We start from the raw sequence: 19,522 nt of genomic DNA, 5'->3' as shown, positions 1-19,522 counted from the left end.
AAGTGTCTAAAAATTAGTGGTAAGTATATATTATATTTAATATATTATTAGGTAACACAAAAGATTAGAACATGTAGGTACTTTAGACTTTTAAAATCTACCGAGGTTAGGTTAGTAACAAGTCTCGAAATAAAAGTGAGTCAACGGTTCTGCCTTCTTCCGCGCAATCACCCTCGGGTGGCGCTGGGAGCCCCGTTACGCCCATGGGCTTGCGGGGAGTATCATTTTCGCGCATAGTCAACGCTGGTGTTGCCACGCTTTATATAGGTTTCTGCTACAAGATGGCGTTAGTCCGCTAACAATATATTTTTAATTTTTGGAATTTTTTGTAACATTTATATTTACGAAAATAATCATATATTTTAGAAAAGATAGCTTGTAACATTTACTGTAAATATAGTATTATGTCGTACATAATACTATGTAATATGATGTGATAAACTTCAATAAATAAATAAAACAAGTGACTCAACACAAGAGGGCTCGCAAGTGAATTGCCGGCCTAACATGAATCGGTACGCTGTTTTCTTGATCGATCCCAAGTCAAATTATTTTGAAAATGCGAAAATTTTTGGAGTATTTAGTAGTTTAAAAAAAACTTCTACAAAAAATGTTTTTTTAATGAATACCAATTTTTGAAGTTTAATTTATAATAGGATTTATTTTGAAAGAATCCTCGTAACAGTCAGCAGTAGTGCACATAGCGTTACTACTCGATAAACAATAACATAAATTACACTTAAGTCTAAATGACTCGCCTTCCGGACAAATATCTCTTTGATTCCTCTTAATTGGTACAACTTCCATTGAAACCGGATCTTTTTTTACACATTTGTTGGTAGCACATAAGAGAGTCTCGCCGTCGCTAAGGCAACGACACGGATTACAATCATCAGTGTATGTTCTAAAGGGTTCACAGTAACCACTTAGCTTTGAGGCACTTAAGGGCTTTTTTTCAGTACATGATGCTTTCGTATAACAGATCTGTACCTTCTCACCATTCTCTTCTCGGCAATGACAGACCATACATTTAAGTTCGTAAGCGGAGTTCAAAACACAGTCGGATTTTATGATATCTATAGACGATGTGTTGTAACACAATTTCTTAGTACATCGTATGAGCTTCTTACCTTTTCTTAGTTTGATGCATTGGCACACATTACAATCTTTATAAAATTTTGTCCCTGGTGTGCAGTCTTCATCATCTACTGGTGATGTGGTTAGCACAAACTTACCTTTATTTTTATAATTTAATGTTGGCCGATCTTTAATACATTTGCGAACAGTGCATATTTTTCTTTCGTTCTCATCGCAATAGCAAAGATTACAATTATTTTCAAAAACAACATCAGTTCCTTTAGCACGGCATTCGTTTTCAGAGTCTTTATGACCAGAAAGTGTATTTTTATTTTTAGAACAGCTTTCACAAAGAAGTCTATTGTTCTTCAAACATTTGCAGGGCATGCAACCTATAGTGTACATTGTATTTGGTGTACATGACGCATATATCTCTAGATTATCATCATCTAAATCATCAGTTCGAGCTATATTAGTAGTATTGGCTTTTAATACGGGGTCATCTTTGTGACAAGTGTTTTGGGTACATAAATTTGGATCTAAATATCCACTTGAGGGACAAAAACACACATTGCACCCTACAACATAGAGCTTGGTGGGAAAACAAGTATAGTTTGATGTGGGGTGAGCCAAGGAGGTATGTTCTACTGAGTGTAGAACACGAAAAATGTCTCTGCAGACGGGATTAGGCCAGTTCCCGTCCTCTTTACAGACGCACAACATTGCTCCCCGTCGGTAGTGAATACCAGGAGAACAGGAGGTCAGCGAGGACCTCCATACTCCGTGACCTTCCATGCCCACGTCTATCGCTTGGATAGCATCTGTAAAACCAATGAAGTAATATTTTAATCTTATGTTGGAAATTTCAAAGCAGTTATTATTACGTTGTGTCGCTCAGTATCCAGGATAACATTTATTTTATCCAGTAAAAGCTGAGTTGTGTTGCGTAAAAAACTTACTGATGAAACGTATCAGCGGAATGGAAATGTCTGTCCCATTAGGAGACTACTGTACTTTATGCAGACACTAACTAATATTTGGAGTCTAACGACAAACCGGATATAATAAAGCAGACACGCGTAGAAGTAGTTTTTTAACTTACCTTTGAAATGTCCGAACATGTCAATCTCTTCACAAACTCTGGCCTCGCAATGGTACCTCTGTCTTTCATTACACCGACACCAGTTACAGTCATTCAGGACTACAGCACGCTTCTTGCACCTTTCACTCCATAGTGTATTGTGAAGAGCTGTATAAATACTTACCATTAAAATATTTGGTCAACGCAGTTTAATCTTTCAGTGTATGAACTTATTCGTCGTCGGAGAATCGTAGGAAATAAATGATATATCGTTTGCATTTAAGATCTTAAGGAATCAGCTTGATTGCCCCAACTTTTTAACTATATTTAAATTTCGTGTATCCTCTAGATACTCTAAGCATCCCATCTCCAGGCCAAAACTCACCGATATCCAGATTGAGCATTCTGATAAACGACCTAGGTAGTATATAGTAGCTAGTATAGTATAGTTACTTGTTTTTTATCTCTGCGTGTATGTTATGTTTGCCTATAAGTGCTTGTAACATTAAATATTGTTTTTCTTGTACCAATGTATCAGTGTGCCGATCACTGGCAAGATTCATCCATCCATACCATCCATATGAAAATCGAAAAGCCTAAGAAGTCTAAGAAAGTCGAAAGAAGAAAATAAGAAATAAAAACAAATTTAGATCGAAATTATAATACTCACGCTTTTCATGTAGATAGGAATTGATTACAACAATCTGTAATGAAACTATTAATACTAGACTATAAATCATATTTTCTTTTCGTATAATAAAACTTAAATAATTTTCAATATGACTTTGTAACTACCATTTCTATAAAAACAATAAAAAATATTTAACGATATCAAATTTTAATTATTCCGTATATTACAGCCATTTCAATTAGTTTTACCACAATTTCTTTGTACGCACAACATTTTACCGTTTTGTAGACAATAGCAAGTCTCACAATTCTTTGCAAAAGACTCTCCTGGGGTACAGGTTTCTTTATCTATAAGCATTAGTTTACCGCGCCTAAGACTCAAAACACCAAGACCAAGAGACGAGTCATCATTATAATATCTTTGAGATATTATTGAATCTATATTATTTGGGTGCTTGATTAGCTCGTCTTCTAACAGACCATGTTTAGAATCACGTTTATCATTTATCATATAAAACAAGTTATCATCATTAACTTTTCGTTTACTCTCCAATAAATTTAAGAGCATTTCATCAGTATTTAAATCAGGTACGGCCGTTGTTGTTTCTATATTATTGACACTTTTCATAATACTTTTCTTCTTCCAGGCAGGCAGGCTCGGAAATAATTCCGATGCTGCCTCCAAATACTTATTTCCACATATCGAAAAAGAAAATTTACCAAGTTGGAGTTTATCCTTATTTGCTACGCTGTTGCAAATTAATTTGCTTTTGAAGATACAATAACAGATTTGGCAAGGTTCTGATGAGTACCAGTTTCCGGCTTCACAGCTTCCGTCGACATTGTAAGATCTTCGTGTATCTGACGGGCATTTTCTTTTTGTACAAAATCGTTGGTTTATTTTTCCTTCAGCATCACATCGACATATGTTGCATCCCAGAAAAATATACGAGTTGGGTTTGCACACGGATAACTTTTGATATTTATCTAGAATGAAATATAATAATACTTTTTAAATATAATAATATAAAATAGGAGATATAGAAAAAATAAAAGCGTTAGCAGGAAGCGAATGGAGGAAATAAGCTATGAACAGAGACAGTTAAAAAGCTGGAAGGATATAGGGTACATAGATAACGAGAAAAATGTATATATTAAAACTATATTATTTTTTGCAATGATTGGAAATCAAACGGTCTTTTATTATTAATATAATAAAGAAATACGAATAACAATTAACACTATATGAATACCTTACGTACTTTTTTGCTTACTTTCGATTCCGTTTAAAAACATAATTAAAATGAAAATGACTGTGGAAGTCATATTAAATTTTCTAAAAGTTTCATTTGCATAAATTAAAAATGTAGACTTGCTCTAACATAAAGAATCAATCAATTTTGTGCTTCAATTATTTTAATGGCCCTTGATTGATTCCAGTTGAAATTTGCAATTAAATTAGTCTCGAGATTAAATAAACCACTTATTTTGTGTAACATTTCATCATTTTTTTATTAAAAAATTAAATACATGAATACTTTTTTTCGTTTTTAAATACGATTTCACTGAAGTTCAGTAGTGAGTGCAGCGATATCGATGCAGCAATTATTTAAGTCCAGTAGAAGGCATGAACTGCTAATATAAATTGAGAGGTATTTTTTAACACTGTCAACTAACCCCAAATAATATTGTTTCACCGGGAACTCCTCCGCCTAGGCCCTAGGAGCTATGTGCGTACACATGCAACAATAATGACGTTACACGAGCGTAGTAGTGCTTCTGTAATTCCGTTTAGAAATAGGTGCTCATTTATATAAAGTTACTAGGTGACCCGGGAAACGTTTGTTTTGCCATATATATTATTTCTAGGAAACATTTCTTTCGTAGAGTTTCGATCGTAGAGGGGTGAAAATTAGGGGTTGTATGTATTCTTTATGTTATACCATAAAAAAATAAAAACATTCTAATAATAAAATACACTCCATATCACTTAGGGGTTTGAAAGATAGTAGCCGATCTCAGACTTAGTGAATATGCATAACAAATCAAAGTAAATATCTCTATTCATAAAAACATACTACACATTGTAGCAGTAGAATTTGAAGAAGGCATAACAAAAAAAAATCTGTCGTAGAAGCGAATCAACAAAGCAATGAACTTTAATCAAAGCCAAAAATATAAGTTCCAACTGTTTCTTTTTTGTCTCAAAAATATCTGAGATTGTGATGATGCATTTTATTTTTTTGTAAGAGATAGAAGTTTTATACTGTATTTAACCTTTTTTTTATTTGTTTATTTAGAGTACTGCTTCTTGATGACTATGACTTATTTTACAAAAACGTTTTATGTAGAACGAAACGTAAATTTAATACCTAACCTAATTCTTTAATTTTTCTTTCAAATTGCATTGTCGCTGTGATAAAAATAAGGTTTAATTTTTTTTATTATTAATGGTTTAATAATAACACGACTATTTATAATCTCAATTTATAGTCTATCGTTTAATTAAGGACCACTTTATTATCAGCAAGAAACAATGGCTTGGAGTTCGTACAATTTCCGGCGTCACTTTTAAAGCAATGCTCTTCTATGACGTACCCGTCTTCACAAGTGCATATAAAACAGTCATCTAATATTTTTCCAGGTTTTTCGCATTTATATCGTGTATGCTGATGCTCCACTTTGAGAACAATGGTCTCGTTTGAGTTGGGGTTCGTACTTTCTGTGCTATCTGTAGAAAAATTAACGGAAATTACGTAATTAATCTTAAAATTCATCAAGTTCATATGCGAAGTAAGTTAAAGAAATTCTATAAAGTCAAAAGTCAATTTATTCATATAGGTAACACTATGTACACTTATGAACGTCAAAAAAGAAATATACATTAAATACTTCTAATTTTACATTTACTGCCAGTTCTCAAATCAAGGGCGTAGAACAGAAGAGAAGAACTGGCAATAAACACTCCGCCACTCTTTTTAATAATATCAAACTAAATTTTTTTCTTTAAAGAACTTTGCAAGGTTCGGCAATTTTCGTGCTCTACGTGACATATCGAAGCAATGAATTACAGTAAGAAAAATAAATATAACTTATTTTTATCAATCAGGAAGCAAACGGGCTGTAGGCTCAACTGTTAAGGGATAATGCCCATAGACTCTGAATACTAGAGGGCTTGCGAGTGCGTTGCCGGAATTTTAAGAATTGTTACGCTCTTTTCTTGAACGACCCAAAGTTGAATTGGTTTGCAAAAGTAGTGGCCGCAAATACTTCTTTAAAAAATTGCTCTGTTGTGGAACGACGGAGTTATTCTACTAATCGAAATAAAAAAAATTACGCGCGACAGAAGGTCATTTCACAGAAAAAAATCTTGGCTCGATTTCCAGGGATGTCAATGTTTGAACAAATCAGATCGCCTATTGTTTTGTTGCCTCTTAAAGTGGTATTTAAATGCCCAAAAAATGTGGATAGAAGAAATAGAAGCGTTAGTAGGAAGCGAATGGAGAAAGAAAGCCATGGATAAGATATTTGGAAAAAGCTACAGGAGGCCTTTATCCATGAAGGGGTTCTGATTAATGCTACTGAAGGAAGCTAGGATATTAAGATAACAAGAAAAAATGTATAGACTCGACATGAAAAATCTAAGTATTCTACTTTTGTAATGATTTTACAGATATGATTTTTTGATTGAACTGGCTTTTATTATTATTATTAAACTGGTATTTTCAGTATAAATAATTTGTGGTTCTAGGTAAATAACAGCTTCATGGCCTACGTGAAGTATGTGTTTCACTATTTTCATCAAATCAAGTCGTGGTTAATTTACTTAAATAAAATAAATTAAATTTCCTTACTTGTCTTGAGACATTTTCTGCCCATGGGCAAGTAATTGAATCCAGGAAAGGCTTGTTCACAGTAGGTTGTTTTCGGAAGTGGCCGACAAAATAAATTGATGTTCCCCATATATGGACATATACATTGTTGACATCTGTATATCATACATTTGAATGAAAATCAGGGAATATTTTAAATATTGGTTTAAAACAATGATGCAGGTAGCTAACGTGGTCTTAAAAATACTTGTACTTGTATCCTCACTAACTATTTAAAAATATTAAAGAGTAGTTATTTAAGAGCTTAAGGAAGTTGGTAAGGTTTCTCCTTATAGTTTGTAGTTTATTGTTTATCAGAATGCCAAATCGTAAAATGACTGCTTTACGACTGATTTGAGCGCGACTGCCGCTGTGAAAACCGCTGTGTGAGTTCGAAAAGTGAGTTACAGAATCGCAAGGCTGGTTTACAAATGTTGTTTCTGTTTTCTGTTTCTGTACCTTAAATGTAAAAAAAAAATGTCACTGATCGTGTTACTTGCAATCTCACTTCTGCTCTGCGATAAGACGAAGCGTAATCGGCCACTCCACTTGGCGAAGCGCAAGTACACAATGTTCAGTGTCCATACTCTGCAACTCTCAATTACGATTCCAATGAATCCATTAATGAAGTATGGATTAAATAATATATATGGCTATGATAATAATAATATGGCTGAATTCCGTCAACCTTGGGTTTAAACAATAATTGGATACAGATCATGTCATCTGTCAAATCACCTAATTAGCGAAAAAAATGTAAGCATGGCGAAAATGTCATATTAAATTTTAAAAAAAATGTGATAATGGTGACTGGTCGTACTTGAAGTCGTGTATCCTATGATGTTAGTTATTTCGACTGTGTTTGCGTGTTGTTCCCACGAGAATATAAGTGCGTGCTAATATTTCACCATGCCTCCTGCTGATAGAGGCCAAATCTTAGTTTTTAATTTATTTTATTATTATTTATTGCTTAAGATGTCATGTGTTATGGTTGCAGCTCCTTACAAACATTGTGTAAAACAAAAAACTTGGCGATTAAAAGGAGTGGCGGAGAGTTTATTGCCAGTTCTTCTCTTCCGTTCTACGCCCTTGATTTGAGAACTGGCAGTAAATGTAAAATTACAAGCATTTCATATTTTATATATTTTTTTTGAAGTACACAAGTGTTCATTGCGTTACCTATATGATTTTGACTTTTGATAATTATACTGATAACTCTCTCAATTATGTACTATGTTTACAAGGTTTTATAATTCCGAAATATTGTTTGTTGTATTTAATTCTGACGATTATAAAGTTCTATTATTATTGGTTTCATGAATCGCTATTGAGATTTACAGAGTACAGATTAAATACTATAATCTGGGAATGGGAAATGATTTTGACAGACGGAAGAGATATCTTTGTAACTCTTTATTTAAGATCCGTTAGGATTAAGCATCTGGGAAAAAATAATTTATCATTATTGACTACCTTACTATATACATAGATCCAGGCGTACACTCATGTCTTTCAGATCCTACGTGTACTGTGTAATCCATACATAGGTCTAAATTGAATCTCTTCACTCGATTATGGGATACCGCATTTCGGTTTGTATTTTCTGTCCTATCGATGATCTGGAAAATCTTTTACTTCAGGCATCTGATGTTACTGTTTCAACGATGATGGCTGGACTAAAACTCATTTTTGTATAATCGTTTAAGTCAAATTTATTAGTAAGATGAAGAATGATGACGACAGATCACCGTGTACTTCTTTGCAAAAAGGTTTTATGATGGTATTTATACCATCCCTTGGCGATTAAAAAGAGTGGCGGAGAATTTATTGTTCGTCTCTTCCGTTCTACGTCCTTGATTTGAGAACTGGCAGTAATTGTAAAATTAGAAGCATTTCATGTTTATTTTTTGACGTTCATAAGTTTACATTTTGTTACCTATATAAATAAATGATTTTTGAATTTTATAGGTATAACAAAAATCATTCTCTTACCGATAGCCCGTTGGTATTTTCCGCAGTATCATCACATCCTACAGTATCACAACTGGCATACATTTTCAAACCCATTTCAGGACACATACAAATCTTGCATCCAATCGTAAATTCTTCACCGGGAAAACAATGATCTAGCGACCTTATATTCTCTGGTTTTTCTATACTTTGTGACAGCTTAGAAAGATTCAAAGGAGGTATACCACATTTATGTTGAGTGCACACTCTGTCTATTTTATCTCCATTTGGCGGGCATACACATACATTACAATCGACAGTGAATAGATGACCGGCGGTACATTCATTCGACCTCATAACAATCTTTTGACAATGATTCTTCGTGCATTTAGCAACGTTTTTGATTCCATCCTTTGGACAAAGGCAGATATTGCAATCAACTTCATAATATGCGAGGGGCTCGCAGGTAAATTTATCCATACCTATGGTGTGGTCAATTCCTTCTTCATAGCAACTGTTTTTGGTACACGCTCGGTCTTTCAACATTCCACTTTCTGGGCATATACAGAAATTACATTTCACTTTTGATATGGAACCCGGTGTACATGTTCCATCTGTATTATCAGTTGTTATTGGAAGTGATCTATATCTATGTGCGGCTCCTATTGTTCTTTTAGCTTCACAATCATCGTTGGTACACCATTTTCGATCAATTGTACCATTAACATTGCAATAACAGGAATTGCAGTCAACCGTGACGAATGTGCCGGGTTCACATTCAATCTTGTTGATAACGGCATCTTGTGTTCTTGAGTTGTGGGGTTGTAATTTAATTTTTGATGTTGTGCATAATTTTAAACTTTTATATCCGCTCTCAGGACACAAGCAATACCTTTCATCTTCAATATATATTAAATTGGGTTCACATAATGCATCATCTTCATTTCGTTTTAGATTTTCAATATTGTATAAATCTACATAGCTTTCATTGACAAATTTTTGTAGCAAACGTAGTTTGTTTTGGTAGTTGCAGACTCTTGTACAATAGCTACCACTAGTCATACCATTTTTGGGGCAAAAGCATTCGACGCAATTTGGAACGACTTCGCCGGGGCTACACGATTGGCTAGCAGGATATAAGTTAATATTAGATGCTTTTGTGCAATCTATTTCCACGCATCTATTCTCGCCGACAGTTCCTTCAAAGTTACAGTCGCAAAAGAGACACCTAGGTTTTAGAAAAGTAAATGGTGTACATTGCATTTTTAAATTCCTAAGTTGTAGAAAAACTGGTTTGTTTTTTTTACATGTGGTCCTGGTACAAAGATTTTCATCCAAATTGCTGTTTTTGGGACACAAGCAAATATGGCAATCTTTTCTATAATACGTACCTGGGATGCATCTTCTTATTACTTGCTTTGCAGGGGTCTGACATTTTTCAACACATTTATCGAGAACGAAGAACCCATTTTCGGAGCAGACACATTCGATGCACGGAAAAATATACATGACATTGGGAATGCAATAATTCTTCATAGCAGCTTGAAAATCGATGTTGGTATCGGTCGGACAGGATGAGTCTTTAGAACAGTGAGCTTCAACGGAAAGGCCAGATGCTGGACAGGTACACAGGTTACAATTGATGTAATACGATTTAAATGGCTTACACTTAGGGCTATAATCTGATAATCCATCTTTAGTGCAAATATTTGTACAAACAAATTCTCTATTTTGCTGGCAAATACACTGCTTGCAACCTTCTTTTACGACTTGTCCGATCTGACAAATCATCCGACGTTCAATTGTTTTGCAGCTGGCATCACTCCATAAACCGTAGTGATTGCAACTGCATAATCGATTATTAAATACGAATTGCGTGTCGGGTGCGCACGTACCTGAGTGATAAAAGAAATCAGTAAAGGATAAAACACACTATATTATTTTAATTTTACTTACGGTAGCTATGAATTTGATATGGCAAAAGTGATAATAAAGTTAAAAATGTCACAATCATGCGCATTTGTGTTGTGAATTATGGAGTCTAACATCGACCTTGAGTGGAGAATGAAATTGAATTGGATTAATTTCATGGTTTAGGACTATAACATTAAAGAGTTACATGCTTTATGACTATTTTTCATTCCGTATGTTAGCAATTTTGATTTAAACCAAGCAAGTAATAAAATTCTTTTCCTATATGAAATTGATATTTTTTAGGATTTTTGTCTATGACGCAACTGATTCCGAATGAAATATAAAATCTCGTAACCCTTGAAGTAATTTTCCCTTTAAGTTAATGTTTGTGTTTAGTCCATATTGTAGATTTTTATGTAAATATATAGAAAGCAATAAAATTAAAGTGTAAATAGGAAGTAGTAGTAATAATGTTATTACTCATATTTGTGTTGTCTATGCTGTCTTAAAACTAACAATTAAATTTCAATTTTTTTTAATAATAATTTCCTGATCAACCTCCTTCGTGCCTTCTCCATCTCACGACACTGGTGAAGTACCTTGTGCCCAGTTGGCACAAATAAAAGCCATTAAAAAATATTTATGGAGCATATTATAATACGAGCGAATTACCTATTGATGTTCTAGCAAGAGTTCATTGTGAAGAGAAATCTATATGCGAATCGGGTTCGGATTGAGAAAAAATTGCTCTCTTCTCAAATAGAAGTTTAAATATTTTTTATTGCATTGACATAAGGTCGTTTAACAGCGTAAAGATCTAAAAAGGCCGACAACGCATTCGACTTTCTTACAGTGTGAGTGTCCATGGGCGGTATCACTAAACATCAGGTAAGCCATCTGTCGTAAAAAAAATTGTCAGAAGGGACATGAAACTTTTTAATTTATTAATTTGTCAATACAAAATATATTTTCTAGTACAGGTTATAGGCCATGTTTTTCCAGGTGTAGACGTTGCTTTTCAAGTTTCATCGCCTGGGCGTAGTTGAGGCAGGTCTTTTGGGTACATCTGAGAGTAGAATCCAACTGGCAATAGCACTGGTTGCATTGGACACTAGAGAAAATGAAATGATATAAATAACAAAAGCTTTTTAGTTTAACTATTTTTGTAAGTAATGGGGTGTTATGTAAGGTTTTGGTCATAGACATAACATTTATTACTAACGAAACACACATAAACCCACAAAATAACAGCTAAAAGAATTAAAAAAATATGAATTCCCTTAACTTTAGATTATACATGTAATAAATATTAAAGAGCAATGATACATAATAAATTTAATTAACAGAGTGCAATCAGTGGCCTTATTAATTATTTCAATTGGTGAATATAATATTTATTTATAAGTTCTTAAACAACGTGTATGCATAAAATATACAAGAAAATATTACATCACAAATTTTACACAAATACAAATCAATTATATTAGAAATAATAGAAATATAGAAGAAACAATTAAACAAGCAACTACAAAATATAAAATAAAATAATAATTATATTATGCCATGTGCGTTTCGCACAAATTAAGATAGTCATCTGATACATAAAAAATCCACATCTTATTATTATTAGACTTACTTTATTCTTTAACCATTACATTGCCATAACATGCCCCAAGTTCGAAAGATAATTTTAGAATATTATTGGAATAATTTAGAAGACGTATTGGGAAGTTCATCAAGAGTCGAATCATACAACAAATGAGCCACTTACGTATACATAGTCCCCGGCACACATTTCTCTTCATCAGGGTTCAAAGCCAAGGGCATTTTAACGGCGTGACCAGTCAATTTCTCACGTTCCTCACACTGCGGAATTCCTTTGCAAACAGTGATTCGATCCACGCAATTGCATTGGACACAGCCATACGATTCGTTTTGATGACATTTTTTACCTGAGTAAATGTGAGATTCGTAATACCAAAGGTATAATTCATGTAAGAGACCGTGCATTGATTAAAACAGGATTTTCTCGTAGGCACTCTTTTAGGAAGGATATCTAGCTGGTGTGTCGTTCTTATACAAATTGTTAAATGGTCAAATACAGGACAGTAACCTCTTATTAACATTGTCATCCCTTATACATTCCCAAGGTTTTTAAGATCAGCGGAATTTTCCAAATCCCGTCTGCAAAAACCAACCTAAGAGTTCAGGCATCTCATTCGAATGCTTCCCGAATAAAACAGAATAAATACTACTTAATCAGAGTTGGATATATTTGGTAGTGGGCTGGGTAATCGATTTTTAAGTGATCCGCTGTTTAACTCATATTTTTTTGCTTACAAATGAGCAAAAGTGACTAGTAAAATCTAAAATTGTATGTGTAATATGTGTCACGTGTATGTGCATATCTTTCAGGCCGCTAATTAAAAGGCTAGGCTGTTAATTGAAGGGCTAATTAAGCTAGTTGGCTGCGACATGTATAATGTTATGTCATGTCAAGGTAGCTTATAACATATACGTACTGTAGATATAGCATTATGTATGATATGGTGAATAAATAAATAAGAGTAGTATCATGTTTACAAAGCTGTTGCGTAGAGATCCTTTTGTATAATGAATATAGTATATTATTTAAATATCCTTACCAGAGAGTTTCTTGGCTTCCATTTTGATGAGACCCTTTTTCGATAAGCAGAGATTTTCTTCGCAAACTAAATTATTTGATTCCTGGCACAGACATCCATTGCAATCAATACGATACATCCTTCCCGGCTCACATTTATCAGAAAGACTATTAAGAGCTCGAAACTCTTCTATATCCTGATGCTTAAATGGGAATTTCTTTAGTTTCGTCTTTGAATTAACTTAAAATAAAATAAAAAACATTATGTTTTGTATCTCTTCCTTATTCTAGAATAAGAAACTATTTTTCTTTAGTATGTAGTAAACCAAATGAGCGGGACTCATAAAAAAATACTGTTTTTTTTATGTTAGGCTAAAAAAATCGTATGCTAACAGAAACAATATTTTTTTGATAAAATAGATTTGATATTTTTCAATTGCCTTCGAATATAAATAGCGGTCATAAAATTTTTCGATACCATTTTCATAATACGATTGGTGTTACGCACTAAAATAGGCTTCATTTTCTGCGATAACCAACAGCGTTATGAAAAAAATTGGTTAATACCATTTGATTTACAGAGAAAGATTTACAATAAGAATATTAAGAAAGTACTACACCTAGCGCCACCTAGTGTGTTATGTATGTAAGTCGTATGTAGTAAAGTTTGTCTTACAATATATCAGTTCATTATACCTATCAGAGAGTATTGTATTTCTTTGTGAGCCAAGTTCGAATTTATGTTAATTATTAATGGTTTGAGACCTATTGTTTTTAGGGGCCGATCATGTATTACGTCAACAGTAATTATTTACTTTTTTACATATATTACTCACACATTGTTTATGTTTGAAAACGAAATGCATTTTCGAGGATTCCTACAAAAAATTAATACGTTTATGTACTATTATTTTTGAGAGCTTTGCTTACTTTTGCTGATAAGAAGGGGGGGGGGGGGGAACTGCAGTAAATTTACCTACGTAATACCTGGACGGCCCCTTATCAACTTAATAATAGATCGTTTTCTTTTAATTGACGATCATAAGTGTACATACCAATATGGTTAACGGCTTATTAATTACCTGAAACGCCTTTGAATAATATCGATGAACGAGAGAAAGTTAGCGCAAAGTAAAGAGCTGGGTTTCTTTATTGGTGTGTATTATTACCGAATAAATATATATTACTAACATAATCTAAGCTAACCTACTAAAAAAATCAATATTTTTAGTTACTTTAAAATAACAACTACCACCTATTGTAAAACAGGAAATAAAAAGGCTTATTATTATTATTACTGATTATTACACAATGTCACTTACGACGAATTGTATCCCGACATGTATCCGTACATATTTCTCTCTTTAGGTAAGTGCAGAAACACGTCTGACATAACTTTTTTACGATCTTGCCCGGTGTACTACAACTTCCTGGGTTAATCTTGACCAATTTTTTTAGACTCCCGTGTAAGCCACTCCTTTCGATTGTATCGTTAGTATTAGTTGATCTCCAGTGACGTTTCTGTAAATTGTTTATTTGAAAGAAAAAAACATGATTCTTATTTTTAAATGGGCTGTAAATTGCAAGATTAATACAGCATTTTCTGCGCCTGATATTTTTTTCGTTTTATCAGCAATTTTTTTAGCGCGAACTGTAGGTTTCGTATGTCAAAATCGAATCATTTTTTGACGTACGTGAATGAGGCTTAGTGCTCAGACTCATTTATGAATACCCTGAGCCTAAAGCAAGTTTTGGGTTATAGTTCCACACGATATTTTCTTCACGATATGAGAGATATTAATTGCACAGATAAAAATAAAAGGGGCGCAATTACTAGGCTACCTTTGCTATATTTTTATTATGTCATGTGTTTTTACGTATATTAAAAATATATAATTATTGAGCAGCGCTGGCCTAGTGGCTTCAGCGTGCGACTCTCATCCCTGAGGTCGTAGGTTCGATCCCCGGCTGTGCACCAATGGACTCTCTTTCTATGTGCGCATTTCACATTCGCTCAAACGGTGAAGAAAAACATCGTGTGGAAACCGACATGTTTTAGACCCAAAAAATCGACGGCGTGTGTCAGGCACAGGAGGCTGATTACCTACTTGCCTATTAGATTGAAAAATTATCATGAAATAGAGTCAGTCTGAGGCGCCAATGACTTTCTTTTTTTTAATATATTAGTAATACATACTTTTAAGCTTTTAATAAATCTCTGTTCTAGACACGCCATTTTCGTACACATTAGAACATTATTAAAGCCGCATCTACAGGTATTGCATCCTGCTTTGTACAAGTGACCAATTATACAACTTTGACCGTCATGGATTTCCGGAAGGTGGTAATTTGAGAAGTCCTTCAAGTTTGCTAAGGAAATAGAAAATATACGCTAATTCGTTGTATATGTAATCATTGTTTACCCGTAATGTATAGATATAAAAAAAATGTGAAAGGTCTGCAACCTATTCTAGACCCGCGTTGTTCTTGATATTCATCATCGGACGTCGAGGCAGAATATGAAATTCCACCCGTATCACCTCGACGTCCGCCGTTCTTCAACTGAGCGTTTTTGCCGCGCACCACCGCGTTGTGGAACCAGCTGCCCACTGAAGTATTTCCGAACCAATTCGACTTAGGGTCCTTCAAGAAAAGAGCGTACCAATTCTTAAAAGGCCGGCAACGCACTCGCTCTGGCATTGAGAGTGTCCATGGGCGGCGATATCACTTAACATCAGGTGAGCCTGCCCGTTTGCCCCCTGTTCTATAAGACTCTACGACTCGGCAAAAGGCATCTATGCAGTTGCTGAAAACGTCCAAGTTTTTCATCACAATCTGGACCATTAAACGATGAGCAACATATATCATATATGATGATAAGGACTTATATTCTTGGAGAAGCTATGTCACTTCAAAATCGATCTAAATCATTAACAACTTTCAAGAATTGATACATTCTCATGATTCACGTATTCTATGATAGGCACCAACATTTTAGCAAATGAATGATTTAAAAGAACCAAAAGATTTGAAGGTGGTAAGCTTATAGGAACATAGGAAGTGTTTTAAATTAAACAATCTTATGAATACCTTATATATTGTATAAATATAACAGTCACGCAATTAAAACTAAACTGAAAAAAATCAAAACTTGATTTGAAATGTCCTAATTTATGCTCTCCCATACTTAAAACAAATGAAGGCCCAAAAAGTTCTTTATTTGAATGAAACCTTATGAAGACTGCATCTCATCGTTCGATGATATTAAACCTCTTCTCAGTGCTAATCCGTCTATAATAAAATCATCCAAGCAGACCATCGTAGTGCAAGACAATTCTTTATTCGGTGTACAAATGCATGTGTTGCATTTAAGTTTGTATTTCCGACCTGGGGTACAATGGTCATCCACGCTTTGTACTGCAGGTAGTTCGTCGTTACTCCTTCTAGAATTAACTTTCTTTGGTCGACAGTCCTTTTTGGTGCAAATCAATTGTCCATTCTCTTCGCAAATACAATGATTGCAATCGATATAATATTCTCTGTATGCAGTGCATTTTTTATCCGACTTAAATCCTACATGTGTAACTGCTTTTGCGTCAGCAGTGTTGAGTTCCTGGATAAGATTGGGGCTTATTTTCTTGCACAATTTATCGATATAGTAATTTACGTCGCTACAAAGACAAATTTCGTTATGTGTTCGTAGGAAATCTCCAAAGAGGCACGAGTCAGCTTTGTTAGTAGTTTTACAATGTCGATTAGTGCAGCTTGTTGCTTGAATGAGGCCTGTTTTATCGCATTTGCATACATTACAATCGATAAGGTATAGACTGTTTGATTTACAAGTGATGTTAGATCTTAGATTTCCATGAACTATGGGTAAGTCTGTTCTGAGAGTACGGAAGACTTTTCGGCAGTTTTCAGAAAGCCATCGTCCACTATCAGAACACGTACACACCGTGTGGTCTTTGATGTATCTTATGTTCGATTGGCATTCTAGAGTCTTCACTGTAAGGTCCGCTAAAATAAAAGAAAATAATTGAGAAACTAAACCCCATATTTAGAACAAATTGCAGCCTGTGTTTGTCAACGTCCAACCATTGACTACCTATCGGTTTTATATATTTTGATTGTTTATCGAAGTATTTATGTCAGACTATTAAATTCACAAGATTTTTGTAGTTCGGACATGGAAGAGACATTTTCGCTCCTATATCGCTATTAAGTCTCTGCCTATATAGTATTTTCTATAAGTTATACCTAGCAGCCTTAAATCTCTAGTAGTATTGAATAAGTTATATAATGTATTAGATAGTTATACTTCTTTGAGAGCATTTTATCCCGCGACAAATGTAGACGCCATCGATATTGCAGACGCAAGTGACGCATGGACCTCTGGATGTTGCAGTTGGTATGCATTTACTTAAGTGCTGTTCTAAAAGAATGCGTTTTAGTATTTATTATATTATAGATCATCGTATTCATTTGACATATGAGGGTACTTACTGTGAATAGTTTTTGTTGTTACCCACCCAAGTGGCACTGGCAAAAAACAAGTTGATAAGTTTGATTACGCGAGTATATCACTTTTTATTTCTTCTTCAATCTCTACTATAATATATTATATATAATATGATAAATCGATCTATAATTCGATAAACCGATGAACCGTTGAAGGTAATAAAAAACAATGATAACACTAATAATATATCAAACTAAAAAATCAAAAACTTTTATACTTAATTAAATGTTAATATTAACATTTAATTTAAATTCTAGAATCCAATCAGTCTCCAAGGTCAGCCAATTTAAGAGGCTATTAAATAAAGGCAAATGAATAAATGAAACTTACACAGCAGTGACTGTGTGCTGCTTATAAAATACACAAGAAAAAGTATTGAAGTCACAACCATAGCGATGTATGGCGACGAAAAATTATCGCGTATAACTCATGAAATTATTGATTAAACTGCTATTGAATTTAAGTAGTACTTACGGTTATTTGAATTGTAATTGCTAATTAATTGCCTATTTGAAATTATTATTTTTAAATTCTACTTGAATATTAACTACTGCTAAATTATTGAAAGAATTTGACAATAATTATACATCTGTGTGTAAATTAAAATAATCACTACCCACGCTGCCACGTGATGGTAATAGGAAGAGGTAGACAGGTCAGGCGATGAAGTGATGATCAGGGAGGGGCTGCCTGGCTTAGAGTTGCCACTATATAAGTAAAAAGCTAGAAGAAGCGCATATGCCCCAAGACAAACTGTTGACCAAATTTTTTTGTTGTACACGAAATAAAAGACTTTCAAATATATTATGACCAATGGTCTCTTAGTGGTTAAGCGTGTGTAACACGTTTTTTGTGCGAATCATATACCTTTTGCCGCGCCTTGCCTTTTGAATTTTCGGACCAATTCGACTTAGTCCTTCAATAAGAGCGTACCAATTCCTTAAAGGCACTGGCAGTATGTCTATGGGCGGCGGTCTCCTGTAGTTGAAATTGAAACGGGAATATTAAAATAAAACACATACGTGGAATTATTTTTTTATTCATTCAAAATTATTTTTACATAGGCTCAAACAATAATGACGATCTTAGACACAGATTTAATAAATAGCAATAAAAGGTTTACAGAATTAAATAATTAAACAATGTATGATCATGAAAATATTGAATTATAATTAATAATAATTAGCGCTCATAAAGCCTGATCTATAGTAAATAGTAATACATAAATTAAATCTAAGTAATCATTTAAGATTATGTACAAAGACAATTGTGTGAGACCCAGCTCATGTGTTTTGTAATCGACCGAAAGTTTAAACAAATCTATTTCGTTTCTTTTCATCATGACTTACAGTTTTTATATAAAGTCAGTTAATATAACGCATAACGGGCCGTTCAAGTATTACGTAAGCACTATGGGGGGGGGGGGGGGGATCTTTAATTTTCTTATTTGGTGATTACGTCAACAGTAATTATTTACTTTTTTACACATATTACCCACACATTCTATGTTTGAATACGAAATGCATTTTTGAGGATTCCTAAAAAAAATAATACGTTTAGTACGATTATTTTTGATAGCTTCCTTACTTTTGTTGACGAGAGGAGAGGGGGAGGGGGATAAATTGTAGTAAATCTGCTTACGTAAAGTATTACGTAAGCTATATAGTAATATGGCCCCTAATGTGATATATGAACTTCAGAAAGTGTGAAATCGCCTTAATTGGGTTTTACTATGCGTATTAAATCTATGTAAATACGAAACTTTTCTAAAATATTAGTTCAAAAAACTTCTGACTAAAGTTTTTGTGGGATACATTTGATTAACTTGTAAGAATCTATATGACGATTTGAAAATA

General features: G+C 33.8%; 3 protein-coding genes across 5 annotated transcripts; all 3 read right to left on the bottom strand.

Moving 5' to 3' along the window:
- Positions 1–639: 639 nt before the first annotated feature.
- On the bottom strand, positions 640–3,769 carry LOC125050515. The gene is made up of 3 exons (XM_047650413.1): positions 2,829–3,769; positions 2,180–2,326; positions 640–1,898 (listed from the first exon to the last, which is right to left on the bottom strand). The coding sequence occupies exons 1-3, from the start codon at positions 2,896–2,898 to the stop codon at positions 643–645; spliced, it is 1,473 nt and encodes a 490-aa protein (XP_047506369.1). The 5' UTR covers positions 2,899–3,769; the 3' UTR covers positions 640–642.
- A 1,501-nt stretch (positions 3,770–5,270) lies between these two features.
- On the bottom strand, positions 5,271–10,721 carry LOC125050053 (laminin subunit alpha-like). 3 transcript variants are annotated; one of them, XM_047649614.1, is made up of 4 exons: positions 10,567–10,721; positions 8,653–10,505; positions 8,134–8,279; positions 6,598–6,776 (listed from the first exon to the last, which is right to left on the bottom strand). In XM_047649614.1, exons 1-4 carry the CDS (start codon positions 10,628–10,630, stop codon positions 6,629–6,631), a joined length of 2,211 nt encoding a protein of 736 aa, XP_047505570.1. In that variant the 5' UTR covers positions 10,631–10,721; the 3' UTR covers positions 6,598–6,628. The 3 variants fall into 3 exon arrangements, with proteins under 3 accessions (XP_047505573.1, XP_047505570.1, XP_047505572.1); XM_047649617.1 differs by lacking the exons at positions 6,598–6,776; positions 8,134–8,279 and adding an exon at positions 5,271–5,519; XM_047649616.1 differs by having other exon boundaries at positions 8,653–10,707.
- Positions 10,722–11,446: 725 nt separating this feature from the next.
- On the bottom strand, positions 11,447–18,135 carry LOC125050454. The gene is made up of 6 exons (XM_047650325.1): positions 17,997–18,135; positions 15,345–15,517; positions 14,470–14,668; positions 13,170–13,388; positions 12,296–12,476; positions 11,447–11,635 (listed from the first exon to the last, which is right to left on the bottom strand). Exons 1-6 carry the CDS (start codon positions 18,055–18,057, stop codon positions 11,506–11,508), a joined length of 963 nt encoding a protein of 320 aa, XP_047506281.1. The 5' UTR covers positions 18,058–18,135; the 3' UTR covers positions 11,447–11,505.
- Between the last annotated feature and the right edge of the window lie 1,387 nt (positions 18,136–19,522).

Source organism: Pieris napi, chromosome 6 (genome assembly GCF_905475465.1).
Source record: "Pieris napi chromosome 6, ilPieNapi1.2, whole genome shotgun sequence".
Taxonomy (NCBI): Eukaryota; Metazoa; Arthropoda; class Insecta; order Lepidoptera; family Pieridae; genus Pieris; species Pieris napi.
This window is presented reverse-complemented; position numbering and strand designations above follow the sequence as displayed.

Coding starts and splice junctions, on each gene's coding strand:
- LOC125050515 (XM_047650413.1), bottom strand. CDS start 2,898: ATGATTTATAGTCTAGTATTAATAGTTTCATTACAGATTGTTGTAATC. Junction 2,327..2,828: donor TTCCTATCTACATGAAAAGC/GTGAGTATTATA, acceptor GTATTTATACAG/CTCTTCACAATACACTATGG. Junction 1,899..2,179: donor CATGTTCGGACATTTCAAAG/GTAAGTTAAAAA, acceptor TTGGTTTTACAG/ATGCTATCCAAGCGATAGAC.
- LOC125050053 (XM_047649614.1), bottom strand. CDS start 10,630: ATGCGCATGATTGTGACATTTTTAACTTTATTATCACTTTTGCCATAT. Junction 8,280..8,652: donor AAAATACCAACGGGCTATCG/GTAAGAGAATGA, acceptor AAGATTTTCCAG/ATCATCGATAGGACAGAAAA. Junction 6,777..8,133: donor GGATCTATGTATATAGTAAG/GTAGTCAATAAT, acceptor TATGATATACAG/ATGTCAACAATGTATATGTC.
- LOC125050454 (XM_047650325.1), bottom strand. CDS start 18,057: ATGGTTGTGACTTCAATACTTTTTCTTGTGTATTTTATAAGCAGCACA. Junction 15,518..17,996: donor CAGCACACAGTCACTGCTGT/GTAAGTTTCATT, acceptor CTATTTCCTTAG/CAAACTTGAAGGACTTCTCA. Junction 13,389..14,469: donor ATGTCGGGATACAATTCGTC/GTAAGTGACATT, acceptor TTTTATTTTAAG/TTAATTCAAAGACGAAACTA.